The following is a 24860-nucleotide window of genomic DNA, read 5'->3' on the forward strand; positions in this document are numbered from 1 at the left end:
GTCCGAGAACATTGTTTTACGCAGCGTGCAACGTGCAGTACACATGTGGATTCATATGGCCATTTAGATGTGACCGCATTTCAAGACGCTGTACAGAAACAGTGGGCATATTATTTTGCAGACAGAGAATTAGTCGGTGGTCATCGTCCTCGTCGTTAGTCCCTCGGGGTTCAAGGATGACGTCCATCAGGTTTAGTGCGTGGCTCTTGAAGTTGGCTGAGGAGTCCAATTCTAGAACCGCAGATCTTTGAGCATTGGGTGCACGTGACCTCAGATGGAAGTGGCGTAGCGAGCGGCGCCACCATAGGCGGTCCTCCCAGTCTTGAAGGGTGATTTTTTTCCGCGCTTCAGGGAGGACTTGAGGGTATCCTGAAACCGCTTCCTTTGTCCTGCCCTCATTCGCCGCCCTTTTGAGAGCTGGGAGAAAAGGATCTGGCTAGGGAAGGTGGTTCTCAGTGGCCGGTCCATCGGAATTGTTCTTTTAGTGGCATCGCTTCAATGCTGGTGGTGTCAGCTTGGAGGAGGACACTCGCATTGGTGCAGCGATCTTCCCACTGGATCCCCTGGATTTGGCGGAGGCAGCGCTGATGGAAGCGCTCGAGCGCAGTGACATGGCGCTGGTTAGTTGTCCACGTTTCGCTGCAGTAGAGGAGCATTGGGACGACAACGGTCCGGTAAACAGTCATAGGTAGATGACAATAGGAAGATCCTGAGCCTGGACTAGAACAGAGGCAAGGAGTGAACAGCACAGATTGCTGGGGCTCCGGAGTTCCAGAAAAAAATGGGTGACAGCAGAGGGGAATGAGCGAAGTCCCACTGAGTTCGGGTTGACTGTAGGCTTCGACAGAAAGCCTTGGTTGCTGTGTGGAGGAGAGTTGAGTGAAACGAGAGAGGAGAGGTAAGGCGTCAGCGAGGTGGTGAGAGTGATCTTGAAATTGATCTGGGTGACAGCGTTTGAAATAATAATGGGGAAGAACACACGAGGAGTGAAACTAAATGTACCACATTTGTTTTGGTTATTAACACAGAGGAATCGCAACATCTGTATTTATTTATCAAGCAATATGTTCCCACTTTGTGGGAAAGTCAACAGTGATGGTCCTATGGATAGACTCACAACAGGAACGTGGAATTTACACGATCGGCTCAGGACTGTAAACAGGAGTTGAGCGCCACCTCAATTGTCATCGAAACAGGAAATCCCTTTGACTTATCTTAATCCTTTGTAGGCAACGCTCATAGTAAATATCAAATATGTATATACGTCACTCGGACATCAAGGGGGCTTTAGGATTTCAAACATATGTTTAAAAAAAATTGCTGTGTGGAATAAGTCACATGCCACGGCTTTCTCCTGACAATGCTGTGTTTGTGTTGCCGATCGATGTCTTTGGGCAGACTTTGAGCCAAACATTTCCCACTCAACCAAAAACACATTCCTGCGAAGGGAGCTGGTAGGAACGTTGGGTTGCTGGCCAGGGTCAACGGCGGCGTGGTGTATTCCGCAAATATGCTGGACTGTGAGGGCAGGCACAAGTTAGCGTGAGTAGGTTAAACGTTGAGTTTTATAAGGGCACCACGGGGTGACCAGCCCCTCCCCACCCAGCCCCACCCCTCCCACCCCCCAACCCCTCCCACCGCCCAACCAGCCCCACCCTCCCCACCCCCCACCCAGCCCCACCCTCCCCACCCAGCCCCTCCCCACCCTCCCCACCCTCCCCACTCTCCCCACCCTCCCCAGCCCCTCCCCACCCTCCCCTCCCCACCCAGCCCCTCCCCTCTCCATCCAGCCCCACCCCTCCCATTTTATCCAGGTGTCCGGATACACGTGGACAGACATCCACAGACATACACAATTAATCCCCTGCCTCCTGTGAACCAGTATTAATCCCGGTTGGACTCCCAGTCCACTACGTTTCCTACCAGTAATGCCCAATAGGAGCGCATTTGTTATATATCCGGGTGTCCGGATACACGTGGACAGACATCCACAGACATACACAATTAATCCCCTGCCTCCTGTAAATTAATCCCGGTTGGGCTTCCAGTCCACTACGTTTCCTACCAGTATAATGTCTATCTTCCTGCAGGTTGAATAAACACTGGGAATGAAACCAAAATACCGTCTTCACAGATATGTCATGCTCGCTTAAAACAGCAAATACTCTACGTTATAAACGTTCGTTAAACCGCAAGATTACGGCTGATGGAGTGTACATCTGGCATCTTACTCCTACTGTCTCATCGGCTCCCGATGTAATGCAAGGTTTGCTGAGAGCAGCAGACCATGGGCAGAGGCATCAAAGCATCTTGTAATGCATTCCCTCCCGGCAGATGGTGCCAGGTGGCAAGGGGAGACCTTCATCCAGCAGCAGATTTATCATGCCTGATGATGATTGGCACCATTCCATGGTCTTCAGTTGGAAATACTCTATCAGTCACTTAGCCCTGGTGGTGAGATAATGACAATGTTCCATTGCAATATAAATGTATCCAGTTAAATCAAGTGCATCAAGGGCAGTGGAAACAGGCATCATTCACATAATTTGTGCTGTTGTGGGAATCTCAATAGATGCTTGACCCTCGTGCGTTTTGGAAATCTCCGTTGACTACTCCATTTGCAAAATCAATGTGTCCATGTGTCATAGATTTTCCCAGGATGTCAGATTTTTTGAGCAAGCTGTCCTTGGAAATCTGTAAATCCCGGGACATTGTAAGACCCATTTGTTTGTTAGTTGTGTAATAATACACCGCACAAGGCAATTCATTACAATGTACTTCTCCCCTCTACTCACATTGCGAGTTAGTGACCTGGTAGAGGCTCTTAGTTATTGCAATGGAAACAGAATCAGTGATGCGTGCATGCAATGTGCATACGTGCGCCTGTGTTTGAGCTTACACGTTTATTTCTCCATCTTATCCAAAATTTAAGACAAAGCCACCTTACTAAAGTTCTGAGAAGCCAATACGTGGACCGATGAATGTGTTCGCATACCGAACGGTTATTTGTTTATTTAAAGTTCAGAGTTTTCAACGGACCACAATGTAACACTATTTAAATACTGCGCGGGTCACAATATTCTGCCTTCATTCTTTCTCTGCTTTCGAATAATAGAAATTGCACAGAACATGAGCGTACGGTGTATATATTTGAGTGTTGAGGTAATGACAATGGCAATAGTGGTGAATACAGGATGATGCAATTCATATTTATGGTGTCCCAGTATAAATCGTATCTGAAAACTGAATAAACACCGGTGAAGAGCAACAGGCAGGAAGAGAACGGTGATAACTGGAGAAACAAGAAGAGTTGCATGGGTGTGATGTGATGTGGAGCTCTATATTTTCACTTTGCGATTAGATGTTATGTAACATATTTTTAATTGACCGGAGGAAAGCCACTACTGCACGCGCATCCTCTTCTGCTCTCATCTGCGTTAAAGCGAAACTGAATTTGCCCCATCTGTGAGTGAGTGTGTCAGACACAAAGCACCTACTTGAGTAGATTGTAATGTATAGTATTGAGTTAGGGTTCGTTCTGACAAGAATGGTATTAATGATGAGCTAAGTAGAACGTGTAATCTTTGAGTACAGTATATAACCTCGGTCGAAAAGGCTGCGACCACCAAATTGCCACCATGCTAATCTGAAAGGGGCTTTAGAAATGGTAAGTACAGTGAAACCTTGGATTGCGAGTAACTTGGTCTGCGAGTGTTTTGCAATACGAATAGTACGTATACACTTTGTACTGCCGAGCGTCACGTGATCACAACTGATATACGAAGTGCTTTGATATACGAGTGCTTTGGATCACAAACACGTTTCCGGAACGAATTATGCTCGCAATCCAAGTTTTTACTGTACTTCTTCCTATTCCTCTAATTTTTGCGAGTTAATATTTCTGAAGAAGTGTTTTTGGAATTGAAAATAAATAAAGCAGGGTTGTGTGCCGGGGGGGGACAAATGGAGACTTTCTTAAGGGCTTATATAACCCTGCAATCTAATGGCAATTTTCTAGCAAGGCGATTGCTTTTGCAACCTCACGCGTACGCTGGCGCATCCACCCTCGAGTAAGCGCACGCTTGCGTGATCCTGCCACACCACGTGGCCGTTTGCGCCTGCAGAATCTTAACCGAGTTTAAACATCGTTGTACTTTGTATAATAGCTTCATTATTCTAGATTTTAATTATTATGTTCATTGAGAAGCTGACACCGCATGCAATAATGGGACTTCGGGCTAAGCAGAAGAAGGAGAAGGCTCGAAACCAAACTTACTCAATTGGAATTACACGTAGCAATCATCGCTCCCTTCTGGCAGACTAGTGGCCGATTGCAGGCCCGGTGCTAAGTCGCCTCGTGCCACACAGGGCCGGCTGCCATTGGGGGTGCCGGTGTGAGATGAGATGTGATGTCAAGTGTCCCTGAGACGCCCCCGGCGTGTAGGGCGCTAAAACCATAGTCGTACCCATTAACCACCGGCGCTCTCCTCACACTCCTCTGCCGCAGTCCTTTCCATGGAGCCATTGGCGATCGGCGTTCCAGGCGAGCTGCGAGCCTACGCCCTCGCCCACCGCCGGCACGGCCGCCTGCCCTGGCACAAGTTGTTGGAGCCGAGCATCCGGATGGCTCGCGATGGCGTCCCGGTGTCACGGGAGCTGGCCGAGAAGCTCGCCAAAATCGACGAGAGGGTCAAATTCAAAAATGACTCCGAAATCTGGTATGGACGCGACAGGAACACGGTCTCAGAGGGAAGCCTGTAGTGCGACATTGATTAAAGGGTGGGGAGTGGATACAAAAACTCGGGGGTGGGGGGGTGGGCACGATACCATTAATATAAAACTAACTTAAAACGTACGCTAAACGCCAAAGAGAATACGTAACGGCACGACCTTTGTCCGTCACGCGTTCTGCCCTGGCTCTCGCCCGCAGTGTGCGTGGCCCAAGATGCCCCTCGCTTAATCGTATTTTGCAGCCGCCTCCAACTATTGCAGAGATTTTGTGAATCATACGGCTTGAATATAAGAATTAGAAGGGGGGGGGAGAGGGGGCGGGGGAGGGTACTTAGCCTTCAGCAGGGAGGACTCAGCCCTTCAGCCCTTGCGAAGCAACAGGCCTGGCCGGGGGTATATTTGGAATCAACTTGCCCTGTGCATTACGCAAAGCGAAGGCGTGAGAGATGAAGTGAGCGTTACTCCGCGTGAAGAGGTTGGATTTGTGAACATGTGCATAAAGTGATAGTCACATCATGACAAAATGTTGGGCGGTTTATTGGTCGGGACACCCCTGCACTGGAATAAACTGTGCATGAAGCAGTCCCCTTCCTTAACCTCCTTCTCGTTCCTCTCTTAGATTTATGGCCAACTTTAAATTGTTGATGTTCTATTTAAGTGCTGTGGACTGTTAAAAAATGACTGCTGGCTAATGAACGATTATCAGTTACCGATGGGAAAGTTCATTCCGAGTGCAATTTTGACAAAATCCTAAACCTGGCACATTGTCGCAAACCTTGGTTACGTTACATCACCACAAGTGATAACTTTCGTCGTTGTAATCTCATGGTGTGTTCGTGTACAAATACACTGGCATTTGTAATTCCACTGTGTGTGGGTGAGCATTCCCCCCACTCCATGGGTCATTGAAGGCGCGGTGTATGGCTGCAGGAGCATAGCAGTGCGCACACTCAATGGCTACGCCAAATGCCCAGGTATAACCATCCATGTCAGTGGTATACAGGAGGTCGTAGGTTCTATCCTGATTTTGTATATGTGGAGTTTGCATGTTCTTCTGGTGGTCGCGTGGATTTTTCTCTGGGTCCTCCTGGTCTTTCCCTCCATATTTAGAATCAACGTCACGCTTTTAGAGTATTTGACTGCAATAGAGTTCCACGTGATAAGCCACTTCATTGAGAAATCGTTTGTGGCCAGGTCGCTTCTAAAAAAGAGCTACATAGCTCAGTAGGCTTTACCTGGTAAAACAAAATAGTATAAATCTTGACTTAAAGATTCCGTGACTGCAGGAATTCATACTCTTTGAGTCTTTCGGTAAAGTCACGTCGATAGAAGGCGGACTGCTGTACTTTTTTTTACCTGAAGACGATTGCTTGTGTTGCTATCGAAACGTCGTGATTTTTTTGATTTTTTAAAAATAATTTTTCTATCTACGTGACATTACCGAGAGACCCAAAGAGTAAAAATAGTTTAGCTTGTGGGTCACTTCCCGAGTCCTCGTGGAGTTTGAACAGCATGACAAGGGCCACCACGGGATCACAGGCCAGGTTGGCGAGAAATGCACACCGTTAAATGACTATATTTTTTTACTTAAAGCTTTCGTGACTGCAGGAATTCATACTCTTTTGGTATTTCGGTAAAGTCACGTAGATAGAAAAAAATATATATATATTTTTAATCACGACGTTCCGATCGCAACACAAGCAATCGTCTTCACGTGCCGTATTTTTTCACCTGGAGACGATTGCTTGTGTTGCGATCGAAACGTCGTGATTTTTTAAAATTTAATTTCATTCTTTTTCTATCTACGTGACTTTACCGAAAGACACTGAGAGTATGCTCTATAATTTACTTCCCGCTTTTTGTTTGTTTGTTCAATAAGAGACCGGCACAGAGCACGAACCGCGACACGGGGTGGGGGGGGGGTATAGAAACTCCGTTGACCTCAGTCCCGACCACTTTGCACCTGGGTATAAAGACAGAGAGAGAGAGAGAGTGAGGAGTGGGCTCGTTGCCCCACCGGGACCACGAGCGGGATGTGTGTGTCTCTATGCATGGCGAGGGGAAGGTGACGCAAAAGAACCAAAAAAAATGAAAGTGGAGGAAGCAAGCGGGTGGAAATGACAGGGTGGGGGAGGGATGTGGTTACCACTTTTAAAACTACTTAAAGCGCCCTGGGCCGAGGCGCTCTGTAGATAAACATAACACAAATAATAAGATACTGTAAGTTCCGTGACGGTCCGATCTGCGCGCGTTCGGCACGCTGAGCGATGGCTTTTGCCGCCTGTCCCCCGTCCCCCCGCAGCGCTCTCTTCTGCTGGCCCAACGGCACCGTCAAGAAGGAGAACGACATCGTGCGCTACCCAGCGCTCGCACGCACCCTGGAGACGATCGCCAGGGAAGGCGAGGACGCGTTTTACAACGGCTCCCTGGCCACACTGCTGGTCGAAGACGTCCGTGCGAAAGGTGACGGGAGGTCGTCAAGCGGCGGGGTCACGTGCGGGGGGGAGGGGGGGGGGTTGAAGTAGTGGGGGGTGCTCGCACACTTGCTCCGAACCACGTCCGGTCAGTGCGGAAGGAATGTAGAAACTTCCCAATCTTCAGGGATTCGTGGGGGTTGGTGATAGGCCCTCCACCCCCTGCCAACCCATCCCCTTTGCTCAGCCATGTGACAGAGGTCAAGTAACCTCTAACCTCTTGAGGGATTAACTAGAGCTCCCTCTCGTTAAAGGTCCTTCTGGCAACATTCACGTGAACAAGTCATTGCAGCGCTGCACCTTTACCCTTGCAATGTGCTTTCGGATTTGCTTGAGCAGGGGTCGGAAAGCTGCGGCTCCGGAGCCCCATGCAGCTATTTAAGAGCTGCTTCGTGACGTCGTTTATTAAGAAACGCCTCATATTCACGTCCCATTGCGGCTCTAGAAATATTGAGTTTCTTACCGAATTCGAAAAAAATGGCTCCTCTTGTTATTTTGATTGCCGACCACACCACTCTGGAGCGATGACGACTACAACGATCCGCTCACTGTAGTCGAAACGTCACGTCCACTCATGCTGTGCCCCAGGCTGCTGTGCCTGTTGTTGTTGTTGTTGTCATCGACAGTGCTCCTATTCCCATCCATGTTCCAGTGGCGGCTGGTCCATTTGGAGCGTTGGCCATCACCTGCCACTCTCGCGCTCACTTGTGTTCATGATTGGGTCTGTCTCTGTGTGATACATTCACCAGGAGGTAGTGGGGGGGGGATAGTTTCTGGCTTGGTGGGTTAGAATCTTACTTTTTATAATCGTTTTTTCGATTTGTAAGTGGCATATAATTGGTTTGCATGGCCTCATACGGCCATTAGAGGCCCCTACTTTAATCACAGTGTAAAAACGCATCGGATCTTGACCTCAATCATGATTGAATTGTGAAAGTTCACTGAATGATGAGTGGGGCAGATCGTTACATGCCGAGCCGCCCAGTTGCCGATTTATAGGATTAGCTTTCATTCCGCCCACTGACATGGGGAAATGAGCCAACATGGAATTTCCAAGACAGCCTCATCAAAGTGTGACCAATTTGCCACGTGTCGACAAAAACGATTCATTTAAGTTAAATAATAAGCAGTTACCACACCTAATGTGGATTTGCAAGGAAAAACTAGGATGGATGAAGTGGTCCAATTGGAGAAGTTTCTCGGTAAGTCTCTCTGTAAGTGTGCAGCAGGAAATGCGATATATATTCGAGTTGCCAAATTCAAAGGGACTTTGGATAAATGTAGCGATTGAGTTGTTTTTTTTATAACACATCAACATCATCAGCCAATGTTCTAGCCACTGCTGGACAAAGGCCTTACCCACGTGGCCACCATCCCTTCACAGTTCTGCGATTCCACAATTCATCTCTCTCACAAGTGTTTCAGAGAAAAACATAATTTTCCCATCGTGATAAATCTCGCTCTCCCTCACCTCTTTATTTGATAATTTCACTCCAGGTCCATCATCAGCAATTGCCTTTGATAAACATAATTAGTTGTGTATTACAGCTGTGTCCCTCCAACAATTATAATGTCGGACATGACTTTCGTTTTGCAAATTTTTCATCTGTATCCCACTGTTTCTTCCTTCCTCGTTCTGCCTCTCGCTGTAACCATCTCCCCATGCCTCCTTACACTTTCACCTTTTTTCGACATTCTTTGTTGGTTCATGTTTCCAATCCACATCACGAAAGCGCAATTTTTTTTACTCAACATTTAGTTTGCTTAGAGTAACCTTCAGCCCTAATTTGTAATGTTGCCTTGTTCCCCTTTATGTCTCTCACTGTAATTCCCAGCATCTTTCCAAACCTTATCTGCGTACAACGCACAAAACTTGCGCTCACCTCAATTAACAAGTGGCTCCTGTGGGGGGCCCACCTCCGACAACACACGGGAGATGCCAAGAATCCCCAATGTTGGTCTCTGCGAGATGCTCATAAAAAAACACAATGCTCGTTGATGGTGGCTGCGGCCTGACTTGCACACTTGAACATCCACGGCACGCCTGACAGTCAGCGATGTCCCACACTCGTTGTGGTCGGCCCCCCTGCAGGTGGTGTGCTGAGCCTGGAGGACTTGCGGTCATACCACGCCGAAATCGTGAAACCGCTGATCTTCCCCGTCGGCAAGTACACCCTCGTCACCCCGGCACCTCCGGGGGGAGGCGCGATCCTCACCTCCATCGTCAATGCTCTCTCCGGTACGGGGCCTTCTTGCGCACAAGTACAAACCACATGATTGACTGTTTGCAATGAGCTTGTACTGGGTGCTGCACCACGCTACTTCCTCTGGGCATCACGCGGTGACTTGATCGGTCCCACGCACGGCCTCCACGGTTTTGCGGTGTGCGGCCAACCTACATGGAATGCGCTGCCGGTAAATGTGCGTGAAAATCTCAGTTGGCTAGTTCTGCAGTAAACCCAAAGCAGAAACGTTCTGCAAAGCTCACAAAGCATAAGCGCAGTACCTTCGTGTAAGCCTCTGTGCTAGAGGAATTGCGCAAATACCGAATGTGAGTATTATTTATGAGTTGACCGCTTGAGCCAGGGCAGGCTTTTGTGTTAGATAATTGCATTTTTTATAAATGTTTGGCTTATACAGTACCACATTAAACCGTTAACCCCCTCAAGGAGCATTCCTTCTGCCTTCCCCTTTTATTCGCTTTGCTACCCTGCCACAACTGCATTTGCCCACTCACATTCCATTTCATCATCTTGCCTCACGAGGCCAATTCAATTATTCACAAAACCCCTCACACTCCACCCCGTTCAGATGACATTTTGATAAGATTGTGATCTTGGTGGGTTTTTTGAAATATCCTTTTTTTTGCGATATAAAACATCTGAAAAGTAAAAATATTATATTTTACAAACACCAGTTGTACAATGTTGAATAGGGAACGTAGGACAAATTATGTTTTTTATATGTTCGTGATACTTAATTTGTATCACCTGCTGTAATATTACCACAAGTGAATGTTGCTGACTGGCCGTGAGAATGAGAGTTACGCTCACACCTTAATAATTCAATGTAATGATGGCATTCGGCCTACAAGGGACTGTGGCATATTCCAAAATCTAAAGGCAATTACATATATATTTTTTTATTATGAATAAAATTAGTCAAGAAATATATTTAGAAAACGTACGTCCAAATACAAAACAGCACGAGGTCGCCATTAGCGGAACACGTGGTCGGCTGACCCCCGCCCGAGGTCACAAGTTACACCGGTCGTGTCAGTCTGCCACGTGCTCTGCCACTAGTGGGTGACCTTGCACTCTGTCATCAAATCCAGCTCCCAGAGGTTTGACTGCTTAGGCTGCGTTTAAATGCAAGCTGGTGAACACGTTTGAAGGGGCTAGGCCATGTCAAGTGCTGCGGTGCCGGAGTGGTTAACGCACTGCGCTATGAACCCGGTTGACTGATTTTAATTTCCAGCCACAGCTACCATCAGTGGTGAGCAATATCTGAACCTGTCCTGGGTCTCCCGTTCATCAACCCACAGTGGCCAGTGTGGTGAAGTATGGTCAAACAACCCGCATGACTGACACGGTGTGGGGAAGGCCTTCATCCAGCAGTCGATTGACAAAGATCCGTATATTGAATTATACGTTTTTTTTTTTGCCAGCCAAGCTCATTGCGGTGACGGTGCTGATGATGAAACGGTCGCTAAAGGTTTGACGTGCTCGTCTGGGCCCACAGCATTCCACATGCAGAGGAGGGAGATGCAGGACACTGAGGGCAGGGCCCTTGACTTCCACCACATGGTCGAGGTGCTCAAGTTCGCTTACGCGCAGCACAGGGAGCTCGCTGACCCCGAGTTTGAGAACATGGCCCAGGTGAGCTCGCGGGAGGTGAGCTGTTGGTCCGTGAGCGGTTGGCGATGAAGGCAGAGGGCGGAGGCGTGGGACCAGCACGACAGTGGATTTTTCTGCACTGCCTTTGTGCTGACAACGGCACCCCGCATCAGCAGCAGCAGCAGCCTAGAGCAGCTGTTTTTATTCATTGTGGCCGCCCTTCGAAACGATATCCAGGAATGCGCGCGATCTCGTCAGACCTTAGAAGATAAGCAGGGTTGAGTCCGGATAGAAACGACACTTGTTAAAAAAAATGTGGACAAAAGGGCACTTGAATGGATCTCAGAAGTACCTCTATGGTATCTGCTTCCACGGGTCATTCTCTTTTATAAAGGATCACACTGCTCTGTGAGAAATCTGAATGGTTACTTTGTCTCATGCCATGCCACCTACACCATATGCGAGTAATATTCATTACCTTACAGTCAAACCATTATTTAATTCTCAGAGCTGGAATTTATCCAATTGTAGTGCAAAACCTATTTTAACCTGGTGGGTCTTTTGTACATTAATTCATGAACCTTTTGAGACCAGCATCCCACTAACGCTTGACAACATGAGTTTAATCAGTCGGCTGAAACCTGGATAATAACCTAAGCTGTCTGCGGTGCAAGCCCAGGGCTCTGACCTCTAAGCCACCCGGCCACCTCCTTATGAAGCAACATTTTTTTTGGAACGTCCATATACGAAATTGACGTGCACGCCCCACCTTGCTGCGGCGGCGCGTCCCCTGTCGCACTCCCCAGAAGGTGCAGGAGCTGATGTCTCCGGCGTACGGCGAGAAGCTGCGACGGCTTATCCAGCACGACCGCACCCACGAGCGATCCTTCTACACGCCCACTGAGCCCGACAAGCCCCACTACGGCACGTCGCACCTCTCCGTGCTGGCCGAGGACGGCGGCGCCGTTTCCGTCACCAGCTCCATCAACTTTTAGTGAGTCTCCCGCGCACGCGCGCGCGCGCGTGCGGCCACGCCATCGCGATCGCTTTCGCTTCAAGGGTCGTGCGCTAAGAATTGCGCAGAGCCGCCGGGAGGGAAGATGCGTCGGCACCACCCGCATCCTTATTTGAGAATGGCGAAAATGAGCTTTGGGTTTATTGTTTTTTTTGTCTTTTAAACGCCCATCATTTTAACCAGGATGCCCAGCAGCGGTGGCACAGGCCTAACGTGGAAAACGCGAATGCCACTGCTGAAATCCGAGCAGCAAATCTTCACGGAGCCTCAAAACTGTTCATCAGGAGGGTTTTGCGTTTGAATTTTGGCAAGTACATTTTTCACGAGATGAAAACAAACATCGATTCTTGAATCGACTCACGAACCCAGATTGTGACATCCGTCATTCATGCAATCACTGGTAGCGGTGAATTGCTTAATGCCTAATTGTCGACAAAAATAGAAAAATGTTTGATAGAATTGCGTTGGTAACTCTCGGCTGCTGCGATGATTTCCCATCGATTGGATAGTAGGGTGCCTGGGGGACCGGCACGAGTGCTTGGGATGAACTTTGAACCGGTGGAGTGGCCAGAATTCAGCCTTAATGCTCACCATGTGCATGGAGCATTGGTTCAGTGTTTGGCACACAGCGCAGTGAACACGGCAACCCGAGTTTGATTCCCAGCTACCGATAATGTGGTGATAGCTGGCATGGGCCCTGGGCCCCTTCCTCTTCAACAACCTGCATTGACCAGCATGGTGAGCTATGGTTAAACTACCTCATACATGAAACGTTGGCCCACCATTACATGCTTACTGAAACAGCGTGGGAAGGCCTTTGTCCAGCAGTGGATTGAAAAAGGGCTGTAATTGTTATCATTAGTATTATATACTGTTCATTACATAATCAGAATCAGAAGTTTATTTCGCTAGTGAAGCCCATTGAGCTAAGAAAGTAATTTTCAAGGGCGACTCGGTCGACATCAAAGCATTCCACAATTAAAGTAAAAAAAACCTAATAATCTTAATAATAGCAATTATGTTGTAAAAGTAGATTCACACTTAAACTTTAGGGATATTAATAGTCAGTTTAAACAAGGACAGAGATGGCAGGATGGAGATACCAAGAGACAAAAACTACCGTGTTATTAATTTGTTGACATTTTAAATTTAAAACAATGTTTACCCGATGGCTTTATTTTTAACCCAGATCTTCCTTGAAAAAAGAGATGGCTAAACTCAATTGGCCCTTCCCGGTTCTAGATAAAGCACACGATGGGTAGACGAACGTTGGAACCTCATCCACGTGCGCAACGACGCGGTGCAGTTTTGGTTCGCAGGTCGTGTCGAACAGAACCGGCATCATTCTCAACGACCAAATGTCCGACTTCTCCTGCCCTCAACCCGGCAAACCGGCCTTCAACTTCATCGAGCCATGTAAGACCCTATTTTCATTCTTCATTTATGTGCTTTGAAGGAGGGCCATTGCCCCGAAAAAACCCTACCTCTTGGATAATTTTCCTTTTAAGGCCATGGCATTATTCACAAATGTGTTGAGCTTTTTGTTTGTTTGTTATTCGTGCTTGTACACCGTTTCTAAAGCAGCAGCGGGCAGCAAATAATTTGTCCTATTCTTTCTTGGCCTGTCACTGCAAACAGAATTTGTTAGGAAGAGTTAAACTCACTTCCTGCTTTTTGTTTAACAGTCCTGCCAATTTGTGCAGGCTATTACCGGGCCATTTCCATTCATTACTGGCCATGTAAGCTCCGCTTTTCACTGTGGCTCATTGTTCTTTGGGACAATATCAGCCTTGCCAACTGAATAATGTAGTTTATGAAAGTCACCCAACAATATTCACGGTGATTGAATGGAGGCACTTTTTATTCTCACTTCAAAGATTGTTCACTGCCAAAAGGACAGGAAGATGTTGTGTTCAGGCTATTGAAAATTGATAAATGCATTGTTTAAAAACTCAACTCACCACTATTGTCAACGCATCCTTGGGGAAAAAAGCAAAAGGTAACAAAGATGCAGCCCTGCAATGTCTTGCTCGTGTCACCGCAGGGAAACGTCCCATCTCGTTCATGAGCCCGAGCCTCCTCCTGGACGAACATCGCATGGTTAAAATGGTGATCGGGGCTTCGGGTGGCTCCAAGATCACAGCGGCGATAGCACAGGTGAGCACCGCTCTGTGATTCCACAGTGGGAGCTGCGGCCACTCAAGTCCCGCCGGACCACCACTGTGGTGGGAGCTGTCAATTATTTTTAAACTTAGCTCCAGCTGCGTAACGATGCATCGATTCATCTGTCATGTAGATTTTCCGTTGAAATTTATCCCAAACGACATCACCCGCAATCTATCATGACTGGCGGTGGGTGAAAGTCTCCCCAAAACTGTCACCATTTTTCACGGTCCCGCAACGTAAAAACAAAAACCTCGCTCCCGCACACGAGCTGGAGTCATTTCTCCCCTTCCGTGGAGGGATACATGTCCTGTGGGGCGTGTTGCCTCTTGGACTTGGCGTTCTGTTTAATTGGAGGTCTTATGTCGTGTGCGCGCATGCACGCACGCCGTAAGTGTCATTTACTCTGTCGTAAGGAAAGCGAGATGCCAGTTGGGTAATGACACATCAAGGAATCTCTCACGCTCACGGTCGTGCATCTGTGTATGCACGCACACGAATCGGTTATTTGCCATCGTTTGACTGTGTTGCTTGTGATTGGTGTACGTGACACTCTGCGGCCACTACATTAAATTGTGATGTTTAAAAAATCAAAGATTGAAACGAACCGTGACCGCTAGAAAGTCGGGAGGGGGAGAACCTATTGGACATCTGTGACAAAGAGCCTGATAGCCCATCAAATTCCTCCAGTATAAATCAATATTTTGATTCTGATCTGATTCTGTTTCAGGCGTGAGACTCTTGCCAGTGGCAGCTCGCCCTTTTTTTATTTGTTCCTTTCGTTGTTGATGTTGTCTTTGTTGATGTTGTCCGTCGTAATTTTTTATTTGTCACCAGCGATGTTGCTACCGACACTGTTTGATTTGTGGTCGAAGTTCTCGTTGTTGTTGTTGTTGTTGTTGTCATTGTTGATGCTCTTGGCTGTTTATGATGTTTTATTGTTTCTTTTATTGTCATTGTTCTTGTAGTTTTTGTCGTCACTGTTTTTTACATCTTGTTCATCTAAGGGTTTGCTGCAGGGACTATTGGGTCACGGCAGAGTGCGTGTCTAAACAAGGCTCTCCCGTGCAGGTCTTGGCGAACGTGCTGTGGCTTGGCTACGATCTGCCAAATGCAGTGTGCCAGCCAAGACTCTACATCAATCAGGAAGACTTCTTCCTGCAGAATGAGACAGGCTTCAATGAGGTGAGCATAACAATGATGAGTGTTCAATGGTGGCACTCGGCATAAGCAACCTGAGTCAAAGCTTCAGACCCCAAGAAGCTTATGGGGGTTGTTATCTCAGGCATGGACATGTGATCTCTCTGTGAACCCTTAGTAAACTCGGGGGGGGGGGGGGGTCACGGGGGCTGTGGTGGGGCGGTGGGCGAGGACTGGTGGCTTTTATTGGGGAGGTCGCCACATCAAAGAGGTTGATATATCCACTAGACTAGAACTTTATTATGACTGGATAGGATCGTGCATTTTGAGTAATCGTCTTCATCGCGACCATTTGTTTTCTCTCTAACCCTTTTACCAACAGGCCATCAAGCTGCTTTTGGAGAAGAAATCCCACGTGTTCACGCAGACATTCCCCAGTGTTGGTGTGGTGCAAGCCATTTGGCGCGAGGGCAGAGCCATAACAGCTGTGTCTGACGCTCGGAAGTATTCAATGGCCGATGGCTATTAGGCCAGGGAGAGGGCTGCCCTCACTCAGGCTGAGCTGCAAGCACCCTCCGTCACTCTCCTCTGCCAAGTGTCTCCGACGCTTTAAGCGCTCTGTCCGTCGGATGCTTGGAGAGAGGCCTACGCATGTGGCATCTCCCAAGCGCCGCTCCGCTACGAGGACAAAAAAACTCAACTCAATGATCTTGTCATGTTAACAGCTCGGCGCGTCAAGTACTGTTCCTCCGCTGTGCCCTTCGAAGTTGTGAGTTTCACGAGAACTTGCCGGTCAGTGGCCTCCAGCTGGTAAGGTGCTAGCAAGAGGCCCACGAATTATGTGGCGTCTCGCAAGCGATGTCCCTCCTCGTGTTCATAGCTTCAAAATGCATCACAAGTTCTGCTGCTTGCGAGGCATCCTTCGAAGTTGTCCGCTGCACAATGTATTCGCTCGGGCTCGCATGTCCCATAGGCGTCAACTCGACCTGGATAGAATAGCGGTGGTGTCACAGTTTCTTGTCGAGATTTTATTATCGGAGGGCTTAGATTTTTATATTTGTAATGTGCAACAACAAAGTCGTTATTTTAAACGTTTTTGCGTGTGTGTGGGGGGGGGGGGGGTTGTTGTTCCAAGGTGGAATAACGCTGGAAGGGAAAGATAGCACAATCATAATAAGAATCATCCAAGCCATCTCCTCTACCTCTGCGATATGTTTTCGGGTTGTACCGCGTGTTGCTTTGCACACTCCATCCCCGATGTTGTCAATGTGAAAACACATCGGAGAGCTGTACGGCCCAGCAGCAAAAAAAAAACGCACTCCGTAATAATTCGTCTGCTGTGCCACTGTAATGACACTGTACAGTGGTAAATGTAAATTCGGCCTTCAGTTCTGTTTGCACGGCCTCGGTGGCCTAGCGTGGAAAACTGTACGTGGGTTACACAACACTTTGATGCGAGAGTTCAAAGTCAAAGCCATTTCCTGCACACAAGAGCGTTGAGGCAGTGCTCATGGCTGTTTACAGCCCTGAGCCAGTGGTGAACATTCCACATTCAAATTGCTGTGGCCATAGGACAACCGACTGTTGACTTCCCCACAAGGTGGTACTCGATTTATTGAACTTTGAGGGATGATTGGCCGAGTGAAACGCCAACCGGGGTGAATTAGCGACCCTCGTATTGTGAGTCGCTTGCTGCACTGCTGAGCAATGTGACCGGATGATGATGATGACGATAATGACAGAGTTTGCTTTGTTACAATCCACATTTGCTGTGCGCACTGCCTGATAGTGGTGCGACAGTGGAGATAATCACAGCAGTGGGGAAGTCTCAGTAGGACTGCCACTCTGTGGCAAGACTTGTAAGATTCTTACGTCGTACAATATATCAATGTATCATACGACATAAGATTCACGATCGGTGTATCGCCTGCTTGCCAAAATATCCTGATTATCGTTTGTTGTTTAAAAAATATATATATTTTATTTCAAATAACTTAGTTGTAAACAAGTAGCTTAAATTAGTATATTTTATTTTGTTTTCTGGAGTAAATGTAACGGCGGTTACAGTATTCGATGTCATCATTTTGGTAGATAGTTTATGCGTTTAAATATTTCCCAATTGTTTAACTGACATCACGTGTGCTAGAAGACTTTTGGTATGCCGATGTTGAGTGAGCTGCAGTTAAATTACTTTTAATTTGTACTGGAAGTAATTCTTCTTCGGCGCTCTGCCTTGACAGCATGTCCTTGGTTACCATCCTCTGCATTCTCCTCTGTTCTCTGCCCTCCGCTTGACTTGCACATGTGACCCTTCAACTTCCCCAACATGCCAATCCCCGGCCTTCCTCTCATTCATCTGGCTTCCGCTCTTTCTTCAATGACGGCCTTCTTCGTCAAAACGTTCCCCTCGAATAATGAGGGCCAACTCTGTTTTTCTTTCTCCTCACGTGTGACTCCGTTGTCATTCTTCTTCTTCTTAGTTGTTGCTAACGCGTACATAAAACAAAAAAAATGTGAAAGATATTTACGTTGCGGGAAAGTAATGTCGCGAGAGTGGTCATCGCACCGGGGAAAACTGATGTCGTATCGTGATGTCGTAACATCACACCTTCCCAGTAGTGTTGCCATACTGCAGTGGCCCTCCATGCCATGTGGGACCCTCCGATGTTTGCGCTGTTGCTTTTGATTTTTCCATTCCAGTGCACATTTTTCATCCGATGCAGCGTTGCTCTCGATTGTAACTGGCACGCAACGCAGCACAGGAACAGTTCCTGTGTAGATTAAAAAAACAAAACTTGTGGCGTGACGAAGTGGCCCCTCAACTGTGCAGGAAGTCACTCGCCCGTTGCCCCCCCCCCCCCACTATTTTACCCCTCCACCACAAACCTCCAAAACTTTTTTTTAATGAAGGAAAAGAGCCCACAATTACATTTGTAAAGAAGCAAGATATCATTAAACATATGAGAGGGTGTAAATTTGCAATGTTATGTATTCAAATATTTGAGAACAGTGGAGATGCTAAATGAGGCATGTGGGGGCCCTATTTGTGTAGAGAATATCCTAACTTTTACTCCAATTGTGCTATTGGTGTAATGTCACGAGATCGGGTGTCCTTTTCAGAACTCGCAGAGAAACAGTGCTTTGCCCCCTCGTGAGAGAACGTCCCTGTGGAAGGAGATATGAAAGAACTACTTCTAAGATCCCTTCAAGTAAACGTTATCGAGAGAAGTAAGGGGCGCCAAACTTTCCCACGCACCCAATTTAGGGGGTCAAAATTATTTTCGATTATCAGAACCCAGAATTTCTGCCAAATAGAGCAGAATAATCAAATGTATTTCAATTGATTTTTGTTGTTGTGTGTGCAGTCCTTTATAACCAGGCTGACATGATCATCATCTCACTATGTTTGAGAACCAAATGTAATCACGGACCGCTGCGAATCAGATTCAAACCAAAGGTGTCAGCGGTGCCAGAGCTCCGATCCCTGAGATATCCAGCCACCAGAGTGATCGCACTTTTGAACTTCAGTCCCACACCGCACTCTCTTTGCATCATGTGCATGAACTAAAACCAAATACCTCCTATTAACTGCTGTCTATGACGGAAGCACAGCAAATACATGGCTATCCTCTGTACAAATATTGCAAACGTGCAGAATATTGCTACGGAATGGAAATTGTCTGAGGATGTGATTGTATTTAGACAAAAGTGTTATTTGCCTTTGCTGCCAAACTTTATAAAATTCCCTTTGTACATGATTATATATTTTAACACATATATTAAATGATGCATATAAAATGTGAGACGAATAGCATACGTTCTTACAGTCGCATATATTCAGCACCTTTATCTTTTGAAGGTTTTGAACATCAGACCAGCGACCTGTAGCACATTCGCAGGTGAGCTGTGGTGTTTTCGAATTCACACGCAAGGAAAGAAAAGAACCTTGCCGTACCCGACCAAGGAAAAGACGAACTCTCCTCTTTCTCGTACAGTGGCCAACCCTCCCCTCTCCATTGGTCGCGGTGCAGCACGGCAGCGGACAGCCGTCAGCCCCTACTCCCTGCCCTCTAAACTCCCTTGGTCGCGTGCCCACAGTTGGGATCTTTCAATCAGTGTTTTTTTTACGTTTAACTTCTTTTGCACCGTACGTAGCCCACCGTGCTAATCGGAGTTTGCGGGGGGGGGGGGGGGAAGAACAACAAACTAAACACACAAAAAGTAGTTGTTCTAAAGAAATTAGTGTTCAACCTAGAGCAATGAACTGTCAATATAGAAAACAATAGTTTTCAATCTAGGTTAGTTGTGTGCCAATAAAGACCGAGCGAGGTTGACGGTGTGTGCCGTGTGCCGCGGGGAATGTAAAAAGGTTGAGAAGCACTGCGTTGGAGGGTGCCATTGTTTAGCAACCTGCTATGAATACCCGAACAAGCACAATACTTACATTCAGCTGTTAAAAAAAAAAAACATCAGCGTGGGGGCCCTCCTATTTCAGATCAACAATATTTCGGAGACCTGCCCGTGATGTCACCTCAATCTTGACCTATGGCATGTGCCCCGAACTTAAGTGTGGGATTTCTTGGCAGGTAACATTGACAAAAGTCGATTGTTTATACAGAAGGCACAGGGTGAATTGTGACACAATACAGTAAGATGTATTTATGCTTCACCTACGCTGTTTTTTTATGCCTTAATCCTCTTAACATTTACGCCCAAACCTCGTGCGGCACTTTGAATAAACGTGGCTTGCCTGTGGCTAATTCAGGACGAATGTTATTCACGATTCTGACTACGCCCATCCAAGACTGTTCACGTGCGAGTTTATTCTACGCAATGGTTGCTTGTCGGACAATATGAAATGTGCGTCGAATATAGTTTACAAAACTTTCGTGAATGAAAATGCATTTATGTAGCTTATTAACGTGTTCATTTGAGTGTCAAGAGGGAGGCAATATGATACAGGTGGAAGAACCTGTCATCTGTTACATGAAGACGATTGTGACTGAGTGACTGATGTAATTGGAATGGTGTTATTGGGTTTCCCCTCCGCCCCCCAGGACATCACTCAGTGAATGTACCCAGCAGCACGGGCATTACGGGTCATGCCCCATGTGTGGGTGGAAGCTCAGGCGACTTGGCATCAATTGAAAATCTACTTAATGGCAGGGCCTTCATAGGAGACCGTCTCTACAATAATACAGTAAAGCTGCAGCCCTTGCAAATGCTCACACCACTGGTGGCAGTGCTGACCCTGGTAAACCCATTGAAACTGTTGAGGGGGGGGGTGGGGGGCAGACTGATGCGGGGGGTAGGGGTGGAGGGGAGATTTAAGAAACTTGCCTATTTCAAGCCCAGTCTACTATAACCACCACACCAGGGCAGCAGCCTCCAGACCTCGACAGCAGCGTGCCCCCCCCCCCCCCCCACCGTGTAGATGCTTTGGGAAACGAGACTGCTTAAACCGCGGTGTGCCGTTCACTAATGGCAACCGATAAAGACTCGCGGGAGCAGGGGATAAGAACGGCAGTGGGTTCTGTTGCCGGGGGTTCAACGGAACGCGTGACCTAAAGATTCTGAAGGGCATGATTTTCAAATGTGATCATCTGTGATTTTAAGAATACTATTTATATTGTTTCAAACTTGACCAGTTGAATAATATTAAGGATCACATTCATGTACTGTATACGAAAAAGTCACGCTTTGTTCATCTTGCATAGACTGTTACTGCATGGAAACTGAAGAGATGCTGGTGTGTAGGACAGCGTCAATGATTGGTTGTGCAAAAAAAAAACTGGATTAACGCACATTTCTGTTTTAACGTATCATCTACAGAACATTTATGATGAAATATTTTTTGTTTATTTTTATAGCATTGTTATTTACTCACAATAAAGCCTTTATACGAAACATTCTATTTCGTTGGACCATTGGGGCCTTGAATTCATGTGTGGATAAAGTTTAAAGATCACGTTAAGTTAGTTTATTTTACATCATTAGATCTCCTTTGCCAGTACCAAAATGTAATAATAGGGTCTTTCCCCTTTTTTTGGCAACAAAACTGAAACCTTTTTACGAGGATTCATGTCTGCACTAACCACAATACCTGCAGATAAAATGCAAACAAAAAACATACTATGATAATATAATATATATTGTCCTTGAAACTGATTGGTCCACACCAATCAGTTTCAAGGACAATGCATATATTATCATAGTATGTTTTTTGTTTGCATTTTAACTGCAGGTATTGTGGTTAATGCAGACATGAATCCTCGTAAAAAGATTTCAGTTTTGTTGCCAGAAAAAAAGGGAAAAAACCCTAGTATTAGTTGATTTTGTTTAACCAGGTCTCATGAGTCCCATGAGACCAGGATGAATCTCATGAGACCAGGATGAGTCAGGATGAGTCTCATTTGAGTCTCATTTGCAAGAGTGACACAAGGCATCAGTCCGGCGATGATTGGTGTCTAATTCCAGTTGAGTTATTTGCCTGTAATACTCGTGTGTCAAATGCTGTTATCGAGCACCTATTAAGGCTGGCATGGCTCATGAGGGGGTGGGTGTCCAGCACCACGCCCGGCCGCCTTTGTCTCCCCAGTGTAGATGTTTACTCACTGCACCAAGTGCTCACTTAAGTCTGAGTCTACCTATGGCAGGCCTAAGACCGGTTCAGATATTCGTCAGTTATTGGTTCTTGAGCTGGAATTGAACTCAGGTGAACTTGGGTTCGTAGCGCAGTTGGGCTAATCACCACAATACCACTCCCCCTTAACACCGGCACACAATGGCCTCCTCAAACACGTAGATTACAAAACCCGGCATCTGAATGGATCGCTTGACAATGTTTTACTGCGTACACGAGGATTAGTATGCGAACGGTCCATTGTGTTTGGAATTCCACCTCTAAACTGTGCCCTCCCATTGGCTCAAATTTGTTCACAACAAGTGCCACTTGAGCCGTAAGCCATCACAGGTAGTCCGACATCACTTAACGCAACGCGTACATCGGCCGGGTGACTCACCTGCAGAGCGGGCGACTCACAATTGGAATGTTGCGAGTTCGTGGCCTGGTCGACCCAACCCATAATCCCCCCACTTTGTGAAGAAGTCAAAAGTGGTTGTCCTATGGTAGAACTAAACCCCTCCACGGGAATGTGGAATGTCGAATATCAACCACTGGCTCGGTGATGTTAAACAGGAGATGAACACTGCCTCAATGCTTATTTCAGCGAAATGTTTTTCGATCAGACGTCGTGGCTTGACACGTCCATTGGTCTTGGTATGTGAGACCGGCTAGAGCTTCCCTCGATTCCACGCTCGTCTGCCAGCAGGGAACTGCAAGACTTCTTGACCTTTACACAAACGAACGCAGTCCTTTCACTTTGACATGCACAACAGTTGCGGGCCGCCCAGTGTTTTTTATTTCCCAACCTATACTTTCAATCAGGAACGCTAGCGGGTGAGTAATCTGCGCAAACACAGTCAAAGGAGAAACAGGAATTGAGCGAGATGGATTTTTTTTGTGTGTGTGCAGTTTTATTGCGGTTACATTTAATTTTTTTTCAATTTTTCTTTTTACAATTTTCATCGGCGTGCAGGAAACTGGAATAACCGCTCGCGCGACTTAATCTGTAGCAATATTCTCCTGCGCAGGCAGTCTGAAAGGAGCGTGATGGTAGACGAGACACGCGTACAATGATAGGCGAGGCAGCAACAAGGCAGTTACGGTAACTGCAGGCAGGAAGAGCCGCCACTAGCGGGGAGCTTTACAAAGCGGATATTTGGCCTACTCTTCCTGCGATAGCCACACATCTTCTAATGGGTGGATGCAGACACTATTTACCTCGCCACGCATAACTTGTGGTGTCCTCATTTTTATACCACTGGCTGGACAAGGGTGGAGGCATTCAATAGACTTGCCCCATTCTTTCAACTTGCCACGCCGAGAGATCGCACCCACGACCTCCTGTAGACCAGACGAGGTGGATGACATCTCGCCACCGTGGCGCAGAGGGGGTGGCGAGGGGGCGGAGGAGGGCGTCGAGGCAGGGGGGGGGGGGGAGGCGACGAAGCGGGGGGGGGGGGGAGCGACGAGGCAGGGGGGGGGAGCGACGAGGCAAGGGCGGGGGGCGACGAGGCGGGCGGGGGGGGGGACCGCCAGCTCACGTCGTGACCTGGCCGAGGTCTCCCAGACGCAGCAATGTCGGTGACATTCCCCGTGCCACCGCTCTGAGTCCGCCTCTCAGTACCCGGCGGGGCGGCCGCCCCTGCGGTAGTCGGACTCGGCGCACCAGTGGCTGCCGACGCGCACGATGGCTTGCACGACCGAGTCGGCGGCAGGAGACTGGAGGGCAACTTCGTGGTTCCTGCAGCGAAGGCCGTCCACCACGGCCTGCCGTGATGAAGACGCAAAGCACGGGGCAAAGCGGCGTTTGTTTGGGGAACGTGGTTTTTAAAAAAAAAATATTTTAAAGCACATCTGAAACTGTTTAGGATCTCAAAGGCACCAAATGGCGTTGTGCCTGCTCTAAACATGGAAGTTCTGGATAAAAAAAATAATTCCTGAATAATAAAACAGTTTGCAGCTTAATAACACTTTCCGGACCAATATTTTCCATAATACAGGTTTTGTTGTGTTTGTGTTAGATAGCTGTTTCAGGCCAATTCTGGATGAAGGGATCCCCATGCTGTGTCGGTCACGGGGGCTGTTTGACCATACTTCACCACGCTGGTCAGTGCGGGTCGGTGAAGGAGCAAAGGACCCAGGACCGTGTCAGCTGTTGCTCGTCACTGGCTGGGAATCTCGGCATCGTAGGGAAATGCGCGCATCAATGCCCCAACCACTCCACAACAGTGGCAATATTACAAGAATGATAAGAAATTTACAATTGCCCAAAAGCAGTAGAGGTCACGACAGTGAAGAGTCCTCTAATGCTAGGTCAAACCCGAGTAATTTTCACCGCACAGTACACAATCTACTGCCCCTATGTATGTAAAGACTCGCTCCCGTCGGAGGAATTTAGATTTTTGTAAACTTCCGGCTCAGCAAATGAACACTGCCTCAATGATTATTTGAACAAAAAAATAACTTTGAAGTTTTGTGTACGTTTCAACATATCACGGCCTGTTTTTGATCGGGATTGCATTGGTGATTTGGTGCTGGAGGGGATGAACTGAGTAGGAGCCTTGTACTCCTAAGCGCCTCTTGTAGTACACAGCATCGCGAGCAAGCACTCATGATAACTTATATTTTATCACGGTTGCTGAACACAGGCCCAAAGGCGCAAGATGTCAAGCGGCCAGGAACGAACAGCACTATTGAAGGTTTAAATAGATCAGAGTTCAGAATAATACTGGAGGCATTTCATGAGCTATTAAGCTATTATTCACAGATGTCCGGCAGCGGCGGGCTAGCAGGTTACATCAAAAGCAAATACGGGGGACATAAGAGTAAGCCAGAGAAAAGTTGAGCAAGTCCATGTTGAAATTAAAATAGAGATA

General features: G+C 47.3%; 2 protein-coding genes across 2 annotated transcripts in view; one reads left to right on the plus strand and one right to left on the minus strand.

Annotated features, from left to right (window-relative positions):
- Window positions 1-21273, plus strand: part of LOC116939089 (glutathione hydrolase 1 proenzyme-like) — a 31094-nt gene extending 9821 nt beyond the window's left edge. The window contains exons 4-12 of the mRNA XM_032947024.2: window positions 4508-4718; window positions 7034-7194; window positions 9298-9444; window positions 10947-11083; window positions 11848-12035; window positions 13363-13472; window positions 14101-14213; window positions 15291-15404; window positions 15742-21273. Of these exons, the coding sequence (XP_032802915.1) occupies window positions 4508-4718; window positions 7034-7194; window positions 9298-9444; window positions 10947-11083; window positions 11848-12035; window positions 13363-13472; window positions 14101-14213; window positions 15291-15404; window positions 15742-15888 (1328 nt within the window). The 3' untranslated portion in view covers window positions 15889-21273. The remainder of the gene's footprint in view (window positions 1-4507; window positions 4719-7033; window positions 7195-9297; window positions 9445-10946; window positions 11084-11847; window positions 12036-13362; window positions 13473-14100; window positions 14214-15290; window positions 15405-15741) is intronic.
- A 2237-nt stretch (window positions 21274-23510) lies between these two features.
- Window positions 23511-24860, minus strand: part of LOC116939090 (glutathione hydrolase 1 proenzyme-like) — a 33902-nt gene continuing 32552 nt past the window's right edge. Inside the window, exon 12 of the mRNA XM_032947025.2 lies at window positions 23511-23751. Coding sequence (XP_032802916.2) covers window positions 23602-23751 — 150 coding nt within the window. The 3' untranslated portion in view covers window positions 23511-23601. The remainder of the gene's footprint in view (window positions 23752-24860) is intronic.

Source organism: Petromyzon marinus, chromosome 5, assembly GCF_048934315.1.
Source record: "Petromyzon marinus isolate PM22_M1 ecotype Great Lakes invasive population chromosome 5, UKy_Petmar_22M1.pri1.0, whole genome shotgun sequence".
Taxonomy (NCBI): Eukaryota; Metazoa; Chordata; class Hyperoartia; order Petromyzontiformes; family Petromyzontidae; genus Petromyzon; species Petromyzon marinus.